At 35.5% G+C, this 15,412-nt stretch overlaps 1 protein-coding gene across 1 annotated transcript in view; it reads right to left on the minus strand.

Moving 5' to 3' along the window:
* Positions 1–15,412, minus strand: part of LOC150103097 (putative ATP-dependent RNA helicase TDRD12) — a 623,943-nt gene that overhangs the window by 511,283 nt on the left and 97,248 nt on the right. The window contains exon 6 of the mRNA XM_090397898.1: positions 5,007–5,162. Coding sequence (XP_090254024.1) covers positions 5,007–5,162 — 156 coding nt within the window. The remainder of the gene's footprint in view (positions 1–5,006; positions 5,163–15,412) is intronic.

Genomic DNA, 15,412 nt, shown 5'->3' on the forward strand with positions numbered 1-15,412 from the left:
TCCCAGAACAAGACAGCCTGACTTCTCCAAATTAACTTTATGGTTATCCAGCCAATAGAGAATACCATGTCAGGATATTAATTCTGCGAAGTTACAATTTGAATTGTTTCTAATGTTTTAGTTGAATGTCTATGTCTGTTGTGCTTGTCACAGTCGTAATTCGTGCTGTGAAAATGCTGCATAGAAAACTAACAAAATATTAGCAAGTTCAATAAATTAATTTATTTTTTCCTATTTGGTACTGTTTATACTGTGAGGCATTATTATAAATATCATTATGCTTTGTACTGCCCATGAGCAGGGCTGATCACATTTCTCTTTATACTTCCTCACATCTTTTTTTTGCAGCCCTTGCTTGATAATATTCATGTATTTAACAACCACCAAATTCAGTAAGGCAAAAAACACTGAAAACATGACAATAATATTTCAAAAATAAGAAAAGGAAATCAATATTCTGCTGAAGAGTGGAAAGATGTGACATGTGGTGATTGTTGGCACTGAAAGACAAGTTCTTTTTTTGAAAGTATTTAGTGATAATCAACTCCATTCTGTATTATCATATTTACAAGTGCCTGTTTAATTATAAGAATTGTGTTCTTAATTGTGTAGTTTCAAAGCTTTTATTTTACACCATATCATGGTGTAATTTATTATTATGGTGTATTTTACACCATGGCACTGATGCATAAAACAAAAACGAGGGTATCTCAATGTGTGTGATTTTACTGCTGAAGCATGCGTGAAACATATACACTTCACAGAATGTGAAATTTATAAAAGGAGAACGAACCATCATCATCATCAAATTCCTGACATACCCTCAAGGGGTGTACAGGATATGATATTACTACATGAAAAATTTACATCATTACTAACTTCCTATCTACAATTTTCCTCCAAATCAGTCTGTTACTTGTCAAGACTTTAACATTATCAGATCTTACATTTCATTCGTCTAAGGCACTTTGTACCGTATCAATCCACCTATATCTTGGTCTTCCTCTGGGTCGTTTTTCCTGCCAACCTGGCAGAGAACACTTGTTTTGCTAATCTTTCCTCGCCCATTCTGTTTAAGTGACCATACCACCTGAGGTTAGCTCTGCAAATGCATTCCTGGATGCTGACAATGTCAAGTTCATTTCTAATATCCTCGTTTTTAATGTAATATTGCCATTGATACCATCTTCATGCCTCTAATCTTTCTCAAGACTCTTATACCTGCGGTCTCTAGTCTTTGATCAAGTGCTTTACTTCTGACCCAGATCTCAGATCTATAAGTTAAAACTGGTTTGAACACTGTTCCACAGGTTCCCCGTTCACAACACAGTTGACATTTTCAACAATTCTACCTATATTCAGTGTCTTGGTCTTTTTAATGCTGACCTTTATACCATATCTATTACAACAGTTATTCAATTTAGTCAGGGAATCTTTCAAACTTGTAGCAGATTTATTTAGAAGTATAACATCATCCGCATAAAGCAAAGAGCTGACATTAACATCTCCAATTCTGGTATCATGTTTAATACCACTTTTCTTCATAATGTGATCCATATAGATAATGAATAACAGAGAGGATAATGTACATCCTTGTCTCACACCAGATTTAACATTAAACCATCTTCCTATACTTCCTTAAATTCTAACTGCTGACATACAATTCAAATAAAGACTAAGTATCGCTTGATATATTGCCCCATTGACACCATATAACTGTAGCTTATTGAATAGCTTCTCTCTCGGCACCTTGTCATATGCCTTTTCCAGATCGACAAAACTTAAATACAAATCTTTGTTATATTCCCATGCTTTCTCAACTCTTTGTCGTAATGTGAAGATCTGATTCTGACAGCCTCTATTTGGCCTGAATCCAGCTTGTTCTTCAACAAGCTTTTCTTCACAATTCTTCTCAACTGTTTCTCAAGTATACTTGCATAGATCTTGCCAGGAACACTCAGTAGGGAAATACCTCTGTAATTCTCACATTCAGTTTTATTTCCCTATTTATATATGGGTACTATGAGAGCTCTACTCCAATCATCGGGAATTCATCCCTCTGTCCAGGCTTTCTGAACTATGCAGTGCAGCCACTGTAAAACTTTTATGGAACAATACTTCATCATTTCTAGTTGAATATCATCTACTCCTGCTTACTTTCCACATTTCAAGCTTTTAATGGCTTTTTCTACTTCAAGTATGGATATGTATTCCTGACTGTATGCCTGTTGAGTGTTTTTTACCACCGTGCTATCACCGCTTGTTTCATTTAGCAATTTTTCGAAGTAATTACCATACTTCAATGATATCATTTTCTCCCGTTTTCATGTCACCTTCATCATCTCTAACTCCTTTTACAGCACTCTTTCCTCCATTTCTAAGCTTCTTCAACAACCTCCAGAATATTTTACCACCTTCTTGATATTTATTTTTCTATGTTCTTACCAAAGTCCTCCCATGACTTTTGTTTAGCTAGTTTCACACAGTCTTTGGCTTTCTTACATTTGTCTCTGTATTCTCTAAGAGCACAAGCTGACTTATTTGACAAGAACTTTTGATATGCTTTCTTCTTTTCCTTCACTGCCTCTTTAACTTCCAACATCCACGATGGAGTTCTGATTTTTCTATCCTTGCAGACAACCTCACCACATGCCTCTCTGGCTGAATCAATCAGGGTTTTCTTCAAGGCTTTTCAATTTTTATCCTCCTCAAGACTAAATAGTTATCACTTCCAATTTCAAATGCTCTGTACACTCTGGTGTCCAGCACCAGAGAGAAAACATCATTATCAACGAGACTTTTCTTATTCCTTGCCTCTTCGCTCCATGTGAATTTTTGTATGTCTGACAATCATTTCCTACTCTGCTATTTAGATCCTCTACAAAGACCAGGTTTTCATATTTCATTGTGTCAGTTGCTTTTTCTAAAGCATCAAAAAATTCCTCCACTTCTACCTTAGTAAGACCTTCTTTGTGACCATAGGCACAAATAAGTCTCATTGTCCAATCCCCCATTCTGATATTTGCCCACATCACTCTACTTGAGACTGCCTGCCATTCAAGAAGATTAGCCTCGTATTTTGTGTTGAATACTATGGCTACTCCTTCTTTTCCTTGATTGTCATTTCCTGAATATAACATTTTGTATTTATTGCTCAGAAAGATCTCACCAGTTTTTTGTCTTTTTTGTTTCAGTCACCCCTATTATGTTGATCTGGTACTTATCTAATTACTCAGCTAGCTCCATTTCTTCGCAATTCAGGCTTCTTATGTTGATAGTACCGATCTTTAACTCTAGCGATGTTGAGTTGGGGTGTGATTTAAGATTTGTTCCAGTAGCTGACTTTTCACTGTTCGCCCTGGTTCCCTGGCAAAAACAACGGGGGCCTTGTTTAACTGAGCGACGCCCCAGCTGGCATGAAATTTTGTTATGTTGTACCATCATTTTCTATATTGGTTTAAGCCAATAAGAATACAATTAGGTCGGCTAAATCACAGATTGCCAGTCCATCCTCGTTCATTCAGTACCAGGTAGATACCCATCAGGACGCACCATGAGATGGTGAGGATTGGACGTTAGGTCAGAAGCCCTGGTCGATTCTCTGCATTACTTTAAAGGCTATGTGGAGGTCTCCTCTCAGTTATACAGCTTTGACCCTTAAGCACCCCCTTAATGATACAAAGAAGTATTCGATTTTATTCAGGAATAGATCAATTTTTATTACGTCTGTTCTTTCCGAAGACTAGAATAAAAATATCCCTATACCGTTATAAAACTTTCCAACCTCAACAGATGCTAGACTGAACAAGCAAGAAAAACAAGTAGCTTTGTTTATCACTAAATACACTAAACAGCCATTTAACATCTGTGTACTCTATTTAGGACAATTAGTGTAATTAGAAACAACTCGAATGACACACTTAATGGAAAAACACTCTGCCCTGTAGACTAATCTGCATGCATGTCTCAGACACAATAACCAATCGCATCCACTAGGTGCTATTGTCTCAGCACTCATTTTGCCTCGCCTACTGGACGGTTTAAAAGCAGTGGAACGCTAAGAATTTCACCAGCTCCAACTTCCTGATAGTTGTTTTCTATGTTCTTACTAAAGTGTTCCCATGACTTCTATATTCTCTAAGAGCACAAGCTGAGTTATTTATCAGGAACTTTTGATACACTTTCTTATTTTCCTTGATTGTCTCTTTAACTTCCTGAGTGTACTATGGAGTTCTGATTTTTCTATACTTGCAGACAATCTCAACCTCTGGCTGAGTGAAAAATATCTTCTTCAGGATTTGCCACTAAATCTCCAATGTTTGGTTCTTGTTTTCAAACTCTTTCATTTTTTTCCTGAATAACATTTGTGTATTTGAGTCTTGAGTTCACCTCTGAAAACTGCTGAACTTTGATTTGGTTTTAAACTTTCTTACAAATGTTTCAATATAAAATCAATGGTAATCACTTCTGATTTCAATTCCTCTGTATATTTATCTTCTGAACAACCATAAAGATATGGCTATCAACAATAACATAGTCAATGAGACTTTCTCGTATTTCTTGCCTCTTCTCTCCATGTGAATTTGTGCACATCTTTATGTTAGAATATGGTGTCAGTAATAACTAACACCATATTCCAACATAATTCCAAATAATAATAAGCATCTGCTGAACAGAAATCCAGGAGATACTTATTATTTGAAGAATTTAGAATTACTATTGTTGGTATTATTTGGAAAATTTTCCTAAAACTTTCATGTTTGGTAATCATTCCCAAAATGACTGTGAAATAAAATAATTTTTCAATTGCATTATAAATAAAATAAAAAGTACAAACATTTGCATTGGTGGGATTTTTTTTCTTCCCCAGTGGAATTTTTGTAATTCTAATGCATACTTGAGACTACTCGAGCTCAAAAAGATGCCATTTTTAAATTGCCTGAGATAACTCAAACTTAGCAGTGAAATGAGCAAGGCATAAACAATACTTTAGTTCATAAAATTACCTTTATCAACTTTATCTGCAGAAAACACGGCATAATTTTTCTTAAGAAGTTCAGCATTAAGGATGATGTTTCGTTCTTCAGATTGTAAATATAACAGGCCATAGAGTCGGCCAGCTTCATCTATTTGTTGGACAGCCATTTTTGGAATACTGCACTCTGTTAATTACACAAAATATGCACTTTAAATAAATAAATAAATATCATATATATATAATAAGAAGACAGTAATATATATAATATATAAGAAGAGTTTTCAATTGACCATTCTTCAAGAATAAATTTTTTTTCTTACTTCATTTCTCAATTGTAAGGAAATGTACCTTAAAAATTTGGTATCATTTAAAAACTATCTCAGTTTAATTTCAAATAAATTTTTCCTATGAATTTTTAAATTTTCTACAAAAATTTTATGTTTATTAGAATAACATTTTGAAAATAGCAAAATATAGAACCAATCATACAATAAACTTTCTTTTCTAGCTTGTAATTCTTTGTCAATCAAAAAATTAGAAAGAAAAATGTGTCTTTAAAGTAAATGGTTTTCATATAATAGACTAAAATAAAGGTCAATTATTATATACTGTAGAATTTAGGTTAGCTTTTTCTGTCCTATTTCTTGTAAATGACTGTTGTATTAATTAAAATTATCATTATGAATAATTATGAAGACACATTACTGTTTAGGAATTTCCTTTAATTAAATAAAAATAAAATTCAACATTTAGACCTTTATATTGGATCATATTCAGATGCACACACACATGAACACTGGATCACAAGCCACACTGGTACAAACTACAGCAGACTAAGCATATCTAGTGTGGATATATATATATATATTCCTGAAGATGACCTTGATACAAAGGTTGAAATGTCAAATTAATTTTAATTTAATTGAAGTAGGTTTTTAAACATGGGAAGGTGTCTCCATAATTATTCATAATGATTGCAGATTACCATGTAATCCTGAAAGAAAGAATAAATTAAAATAAGACTGTAAATGAATAACCATTAATGCTTATTTTTTTTACTGTAGTTAAAATCATCAATCGGGGGAACTTCAAATGCTCTGATAGCTAATACATAAATACCTAACACATTTAATTCATTAGTCATTTTGTCCTTCTCAATGGCTTCACAATAAATAGTGAGTGAAAAATATATACAAAACTTTTTGTTTAATCAGCATGAAATCACTTTCAAAATAATGTGCCCAATTAATACAAGACAAAAAGATATGCATCCTAAAGAGGCTGGATAAAAAAAAGTGATGCTGGAATGAGTGGGAGCTGATGAGGAACAATATGAGATATCATAATCCTAAATAATCTTTTTAGCTACTGAATGAAAAATGTATATAATCTGTGTTTTATAGGTTAGATGAAGCTTAGGCAACCTCTCATGTTCTATGACAGTGATAGCACACTTATTTTATTTTATTTATTTATTTGGCATATGGGGGAAATACAAAAAAATTATTGGGCCAAACTATATATACAGGATGTTTCAAAAAGAATGTCCCGATTTGAAAATTGTATATCTCTGCAACCACGAACCACAAATGAATGCGACTTGTACAATGTAAACAGCCTTGGCCCAGAGTTTCATATGATGACCACTAAATGCCACTACTAGCACCCAATTAGCCGCTACGCTTAGTTAATGAGAAGATGGCGTATTTTATTTTGCAATTTATTTTGTAACTGTACCAAATTTTCATTATTAAATATAATGAAATTTCATTATTTGCCTCGATACCTCTAGCTGACTCCAGAGGTATCGAGGTAGATTGAATCCTGGTGGTTTGATAGTTGGATCCGTGATCAGATACTTGTTTATAGTTAATTCCAGAGTCCTCCACCAGTCCAATGGACCATCATCAGGCAATTCCACAGCCATATGGGAGATCTGGAGACAAGGTGGCATGCTGGGTGTGAAGAGATATCTCGATGAATATGAAGATACACATTATTTCTGATTTTCTTTAATGAGAGCTTCTTCTCTTCTAAAGAGAGTGATGTGGGAACGAACATGTAACCATGGTAGAGGAGTAAATCATAAGGTATCAGAGACAGTTCTCATTACTGCATTAAGCCATGTGTCCACAAGATTTGTGTGGTGACTTTGGCTTCAAACTGGTGAACTATACTCTGCAACAGAGAAGATTAGAACCAGGGCAACTGTTCTAAGAGTCGAGGCATTATAGCACCAAGTTGCGCCTGTCAGCTTGTTTATGATGTTCCTGGCAGATATCTTTAACTGAATTTTTTCAAAATGTTTTTGGTAAGTTAGACTATGGTCAAGTGTGATGCCAAGGTAACAAGGACTACCTCTGTTGCAGAAGTCTAGTTTTAGTTTTCTATGAGCCTTGTGGTTATTTAGGTAGAAAGCAGAAACAACAGTTTTGCTGGGATTAGGAAATAGTCTCAAGTGTTTAAAGTAATTTTGTAGTGAGCTCAGATCTTTGCTCAGTGTTTCCTCAAGCGCATGGAAGGTACTGTCTTGGGTGGCAATAGCTATTTTGTCAGCAAAGATAAACTTTCAACTAGTTGTTGGAGGAGTATTGCTTGTGTATAAGTTGAATAAAGCTGGAGCAAGGACAGATTGTTGTGGCAATCCATCCTGTAGTATAAAGTTCTGCTTTTTTGTGACTCAGATGAAATGAACCTTTATTTTCCTATTTGAGAGCATTTGTTCTAATAATTTTAGTTTTTTTTTAGTAGCTGATGATTTTGGCTGCTTTATACAGTAAACCTTTCTTCCATACAATGTCATAAGCTGATGTTAGGTTTATGAATTCAGTACCTGTTTTTAAACCTTTCAGCATCCAGCTTCTATATGGGTTGTGAGAGTTAGGACCTGGTCACAGCAGCTTCTGCCAGGCCTAAATCCAGCCTGTTCACTGGATAAGATGGCTTCTATTTCTGAAGAAATTTTAGAAAGAATAATCCTTTCAAAAAGTTTGTATGAAATGCAGAGTAATGCTATAGGGTGGTAGTTATTAGGTCATCAGTTGACTTATTGAGTTTCGGCAGGACCATTATCTTTGATTCATGCCAAAGTTTTGGGAACCATTCATCATTTATTATTGTGGAGAAGAAATCAGATAACCAGGATTTTGCTCTTGAGCCAAAGTGAGTAAGTCTGGAAGGATGCCATCAATGCCAGTTGAGTGCTGCATTAATTTCCTCTATAGTTACTGGACTGGAATTTGCTGTAGATGTAGGACATGATAAGAAAACCTTTTTTATAAAGACAATAGTTCTCTTTTTTGGTGACTGCAGGAATTTTGGGTTTAGCTTTTTGTGTTAAGTTTTTACAATACAGTTAGGGTTTACTTTTACTTTAGTCCTGTTTGGAGTGTTGCCTCCCAGTTGGCATAGCAGTGACCAAACCTTGCGACTTGACCAAGGAGAGGGCAGAAGCATTGTCTGGATGGTTCTGTTGTTCATACTCTGCCAAAAGAATACTACTTTCTGAATGGCAGAGTTGGAAAAAGGGAATGGATATAGCACAATACATCTAGATTGTTAATCCAGATGTATTGTGCTATATCCATCCACCTTTCACTACTCAAGGTTAAACATAAATGGATGAGTTTGCAAAATAAACTTGCAGCATAGGTTAGAAAGTTGGTGATTAAGAGGTATCAGAAAGTAATGTATGGTAGTGCTGGGTCTATGAGAAAGAGGTGACCTATGGTGAGCCACTGTTGATTACCATGATATGCCTCTACTTGGCAGTGGGGGGGGGGGGATTACTAACAATTATGGCAACAGGTTGTAAAAGTCTAATATAATAGAAATTTAATAATAAACAATAAATTGAGCTCAAAGGATGAATGCTGCTGGTGCTACTTCCTCGATACATTGTAATAATATCATAAACTAACTAAATAAATTCAGTTTTTAGTACAGTAGGAAAACAAAACTTTGTCAGGGCTATTCAATCCTAGTTTGTTTGATTTAAAACATAATATCCATGATGTTCAAATACTGCATATACAATAAAATAAAAGATTAATTTATTTTTGTATTCCCTTCATGTGTCATCTCCTATCTAGGAGGTTGGCAATCATGATTTTTATATTAAGAAGAGCAAAAGAGACAAAATCATGTCTGCTGCCACAGAATGACAGGAGTGAACAAGCAGAAGAGAACTGAAAATGATTCAATAAACAGATTGTGTAGGAGAAATGGTGTTCACTATATTGGTGCATGGGGTGATGACTGATGGGTAAAAGTATTTGCACTTCATAGATTATATTTTAAATCAAACTAGGACTGATTAACTCATTTATAAACATACATAATCTGGGTATTAGAAATTAAGCTTAGCACCTTCTCATGTTCTATAACAGAGTGATGGCAGAGTTAGGAGAGAAAACATGAAGTTAAATGGATGAAGAAAACTTTTAAAGCAAATGCTGCATAAAAAAATAACAATAATAATAAAAGTGTGGTGGATCCGATATTACAAACAAAAAGAATGATGATGAAGCTCAAAATAGTAGAAGTAGAATAAAGAGCAGTCCAGGAAAGTGATAACCGCTACGGTAAGGCCAAATCTGATTATAACAATATGTCAGCTGAATGAGTAAAGAGAGAATTTGATCATGATATAGTGCAAGTAGAAAAAATGACCATAGAAGAATATCGTTAGTGAAAATAGATGGTAAAAAAGTAACAGATACACTAGAAATGCTTCCAAGGGTCAGTTCAGTAAGTTAGTACATTCAAGGCAGACTTATTAGCATTCTAACTCTAGAGGAACAGATGAATAGTGCTGAATTGGAATAAAGAGTGTGGAACCAATTCCAACAGTCACAAACAACATGCTGGAGATACAGTGTAGGAAGGCCATGGGATTCAGTTTCATTTACAGTGGGTGACTGATTTCTCCGATTATCTGCAATTACATTGGTAACTGCTTCCACTGTGCAGAGAAGGCCTCATGAATGTGATTATTAACATACATACATGATCTGTGTATTAGAAGTTTAAGCTTAGCACCCACTCATGTTCTATAACAGAGTGATGGCAGAATTACAATGTGACGCGTTCTTTTAATAATTATACTATGCCACAGGTACCTCTAAAAATAAGATTCATGAATATGGTCTGTGTCAAGCCTGAATGGGATACTGGAATGGCACTGAAGGAAAGTGAAAATAAGTTAGCAATGCTTCTGACCAGACTTCAACTTGAGCCTCAACATATGATTCTTACTGAGTGAAAGATGAGTAAGATAAGTAATCAGAATCTTTGGTGGGATAAACAAGGTTATAGAGAGATGGATTAAAAATCACATCCAGAAGTGCGCAGACAGCATGGATCTAGCAATCTACTCATGTTCTATAATGGTTTCCATTAATTAAGAAACAAAGAGAAAAAACGCAATAGCTCAGGAAGAAAAGGGAAAAAACATCTAAAAGTCAAGTACATTATGTAAAAAGAGATGCTGAGTATGTTTATCACATAAGAATGAGTGGTGCTGTCAGTAGCATATGCAAATGAACACGGAATAAAAGCAAGCATTTTTGAGTGGTTTTCCATTTTGTGTCTGGAGGGAGGGAGAACAAGACATTTTGTGATTGCAAGACATCGCTCAATCAATGAGTTGAGGTGGCAAGCCATTGTAAGACTAGAGGCCAGCCAAAGTCAGACAGAGATAACAGACGGTTGCGAGTCATTCTATGGTTCACAGACCAATTTGAAAACCAATTCCAACAGTCACAAACAGCTGCAATGGGTGACTGATATCTCCGATTACCTGCAATTACATTGGTAACTACTTCCACTGAGTGCAGAAGACTTCACAAAGGTGTCTGTGTGCCCCTATCCCCCATGCCACAGGAGAGAACATTGGAAATGGGCTAGGTGAACTGGATCCAAGACAAATGGGGGTCAGTATTTGGTTAACTAAGTCCCAAACTGCCACATCATCCTCATTTGTTCAGCATCATTCATTCAGTCATATCATAGATGATAGATCCAGAGTCAGTTCTCTACATTCAATACAAGCTACATTGGGATATCCTCCTAATTATATAGCTTCCAAGTTTTAATTTTCCAAAAGAAAGGAATGAAAACAGAAAAATTCTTAATAACTCAAACTATGAAGCTTTTCTGTTGCCTTGAATTTTCTGAATTATGCATAATTATTATTAAAGTATTAATACAAGATTTACTCTCTCATAATGTTTTTTTTTTGTCTCCCAATGAATCCTCTGAATGTGTCTGCAAAAACCATCCAACTGTTCATGAATAACAATTTTAGAACTGCTGTGCAGCAGTTCATGCAACCGTTTGTGGATCAAATTGTCATTAAAAGACATGCTCTATGCAAGAGAACAGAATTCAGATTATGTAAAAAAACATAAGATAATTTTATCTACTATAAATTATTGTCATAAAGTCACTCACACTCCTATATTCTGAACGCAAGCTACATCACATGCACAAATATACACACACACACACATATATACAGGAATACCTCGATTATCACGATTCTCGATTTATCGCGGTTTATAATTTGATACCAAAATTCCAATTATTGTGCTCCAAATTCGAATTATCGTGGTCGCGAAATGTAGCCCACTACATATGCAACCAGTTCGAGTCGCAACTCTCCAGGTATCGCTCTCTTGTAGCGCTTCGTTTTTATCCGACGGTGCCTTCTCACCACTTACCAGTAACTATCCGTCCTTGCCTGAAGTACATGTGGATATTTATTTCTCTTGTTATTTACCCCTACAATGAATGCTAAAAGAAATAAGGATGATTTCAAGTCTACAGATATCAAGAAGAAACGTAGAGTGATCAGCTTAAAAGATAAGTTGCATATGATAAATAAGTATGAAGCAGGCATAACCAAAGCCAAAATTGCAAGAGAGTACAGTCTAAATGAATTAACTGTTCGCCATATTTTAGACCACGCTGCAAACTATAAGCAACTAGGACAAAGTGCATCGACCTCGTCTGTGTCCCAAACTACGAGAAACAGAAGCCATCTTATGATTGAAATGGAAACGCTATTGTCAGTGTGGATATATAAAAACTATAAAATCAAATGACTATAAAAACAAAAGCATTGAATTTGTTTAAAACTTTAAAAAGAAAACAATTAGAAAGCGAAAATGATTCGGCGTCAGTAGTGGAAGAAACTTTCTCTGCAAGTTCAGGGTGGTTTGATCAGTTCAAAAAGCGATCGAGCATTTAGAGTGTTCGTGTACAAGGCGAAATTGCAAGCGCCGATGAAAAAGCAGCAGCTAGTATTCCTGGTGAATTGCAACAGACCATTGAAGAAGGAAATTATATCAATGATCAGATATTTAATGCTGACGAAACAGGCTTGTTATGGGAAAAAATGCCCACTAAAACATTTTTAGCAAAAAATGAAAAAGACAGCCTGGCTAAAAGGTTTCGAAGGAGCATGTAACACTTTTACTATGTGGCAATGCTTCTGGAGATTACAAGATGAAGCCTCTCTTTATTTATCATTCACAAAATCCTCGCCCACTTAGAAGTTTAGAGAAAAATTTTCTCCCTGTTCATTGGAGATTCAACAGAAAAGCTTGGATGACGAAAACTATTTTTGAGAATTGGTTTAAAAACTGTTTTTGTCCTGAAGCTGAAAGGTACTGCAAGTCATTAAATCTTGATTTTAAAATCTTGTTGATATTAGATAATGCACCTAGTCATCCAACAGCACTGAATGATTTGTGCAAAAATGTAAAAGTTATTTAATTACCACCTAATACCACTCCCATCATCCAGCCAATGGATCAAGGTGTAATCGCATCCTTTAAGGCATATTACCTACGAAGAACTTTTTCACAAGCAATAGAAAAGACTACAGGAGATGAAGCTATGACTTTGACAGAATTCTGGAAGGCATTCGATATCAAAAACTGCATTGAGAATGTCAAGGAAGCATGGAGTGAAGTAACGTCTAGCAACCTGAGAGCAGCGTGGCAAAAGATTATTCCATCATCATCATCAAATTCCTGCCATGTACCCTCAAGGGGTGTACCAGGATATGACAGTACTACATGAAAAAATTACATCATTACTAACTTCCTATCTACAATTTTCCTCCAAATCAGTCTGTTACTTGTCAAGACTCCAACATTATCAGATCTTATATTTCTATCGTCTAAGGCACTTTGTACCGTATCAATCCACCTATATCTTGGTCTTCCTCTGGGTCGTTTTCCTGCCAACCTGGCAGAGAACACTTGTTTTGCTAATCTTTCCTCTCCCATTCTATTTAAGTGACCATACCATCTGAGATTAGCTCTGCTAACACATTCCTGGATGCTGACAATGTCAAGTTCTTTCCTAATATCCTCATTTTTAATATGATATTGCCATTGATGCCATCTGTTCACGCCTCTAATCTTTCTCAGAACTCTCATATCTGCGGTCTCTAGTCTTTGGTCAAGTGTTTTACTTCTGACCCAGCTCTCAGATCCATAAGTTAAAATTGATTTGAACACAGTCTTGTATACAGCTAATTTAGTGTTCCGACTAATTTCTTTTTTATTCCATATGAATTTATTCAATTGACTTCCCACCATACCAGCTTTGCTGATTCTGTTGTCTATTTCTATATTTAGTTTACCATCTTCAGTAAAAATTGTGCCTAAGTAGCTGAAATGTTTTACTTGTTCCACAGGTTCTCCATTCACAACACAGTTGACATTTTCAATGATTCTGCCTATTTTCATTGTCTTTGTCTTTTTATTGCTGACCTTCATACCATATCTATTACAACAGCTATTCAATTTAGTCAGAGAATCTTGCAGACTTGTAGCGGATTTATTTAGAAGTATAACATCATCCGCATAAAGCAAAGAGCTGACATTAACATCTCCAATTTTGATATCAGGTTTAATACCACATTCCTTCATAATGTGATCCATATAGATAATGAATAACAGAGGGGATAATGTACATCCTTGTCTCACATCAGATTTAACATTAAACCATCTTCCTGTACTTCCTTCAATTCTAACTGCTGACTCACAACTCAAATAAAGACTAAGTATTGCTTGATATAATGCCCCATTGACACCATATAACTGCAGCGTATTGAATAGCTTCTCTCTTGGCACCTTGTCATATGCCTTTTCCAAATCGACAAAACTTAAATACAGATCTTTGTTATATTCCCATGCTTTCTCGACTATTTGTCGTAAAGTGAAGATCTGATCCTGACAGCCTCTATTTGGCCTGAATCCAGCTTGTTCTTCACCAAGCTTTTCTTCCACAATTCTTCTCAACCGTTTCTCAAGTATACTTGCATAGATCTTGCCAGGAACACTCAGTAGGGAAATACCTCTGTAATTCTCACATGCAGTTTTATTTCCCTTTTTATATATGGGTACTATGAGAGCTCTACTCCAATCATCGGGAATTCGTCCCTCTGTCCAGGCTTTCTGAACTATGCAGTGCAGCCACTGTAAGACTCTTATACCACCATACTTCAGCATTTCTGGTCGAATATCATCTACTCCTGCTGCCTTTCCACATTTCAAGCCTTTGATGGCTTTTTCTACTTCAAGTATGGATATGTATTCCTGACTGCATGCCTGGTCAGTGTTTTTTTATCACTGTGCGGTCATCACTGCTTGTTTCATTTAGCAGTTTTTCAAAGTAATTACTCCATACTTCAAGGATATCTTTTTCTCCTGTTTTCATTTCACCTTTATCATCTCTAATTCCTTTTACAGCACTCTTTCCTCCATTCCTAAGCTTCTTCTCATCGTGCAAATGATTTTAAAGGAGATTTGAAAATGAAGTAACCCGTGTTATCAATGACATAACTGAGCTTGGCTTCGATCTAGGACTAAAAGAAATTGAAAAAGGTGATGTTCAGGACCTGCCTCAGTCACATGATAAGGAACTGGATGATGAAGACCTAATTAACCTCGAGAGAGAGAGATGTTATGTCGCTACTTAGCTTATTTTTTGGTTCTTATGTGCTGTTTATTCTTATTACTTCCTTGTTAAACATCTCTTATTCCCGTATATAATCTTCTAATTTTTAGACACACTACACTTATTCCGTTCTTTCTTTAAATCTCCTCTTTTTAATAAGCAGTCCTATTGCCCTCTCTATAGTTTAACCACATGTAGGTTACTTAGTATTTAAGACTTTGTCCTTGTGTGGGACATGACCATTTACACATCATTCTAAAAGAGTCCACCCAATAAGCATTGACAAAATTTATATTATAACTGCGCCAGCCAATACCGAGGATAGATGGGACTCTTACCCAGGATGGCTCTCTCGGAATGGTACACAATGATTAAACTACAATAAAACTTATGTTCAGTACTCTAAATTCTTGCATGCAGTCGTGGCTCGCTTTGTTTAATCATACACGTGGGTTCTTC

Source organism: Typopeltis vanoorti, chromosome 9 (genome assembly GCF_054136105.1).
Source record: "Typopeltis vanoorti isolate ZY-2024b chromosome 9, IOZ_Tvanoo_1.0, whole genome shotgun sequence".
NCBI lineage: Eukaryota > Metazoa > Arthropoda > Arachnida > Uropygi > Thelyphonidae > Typopeltis > Typopeltis vanoorti.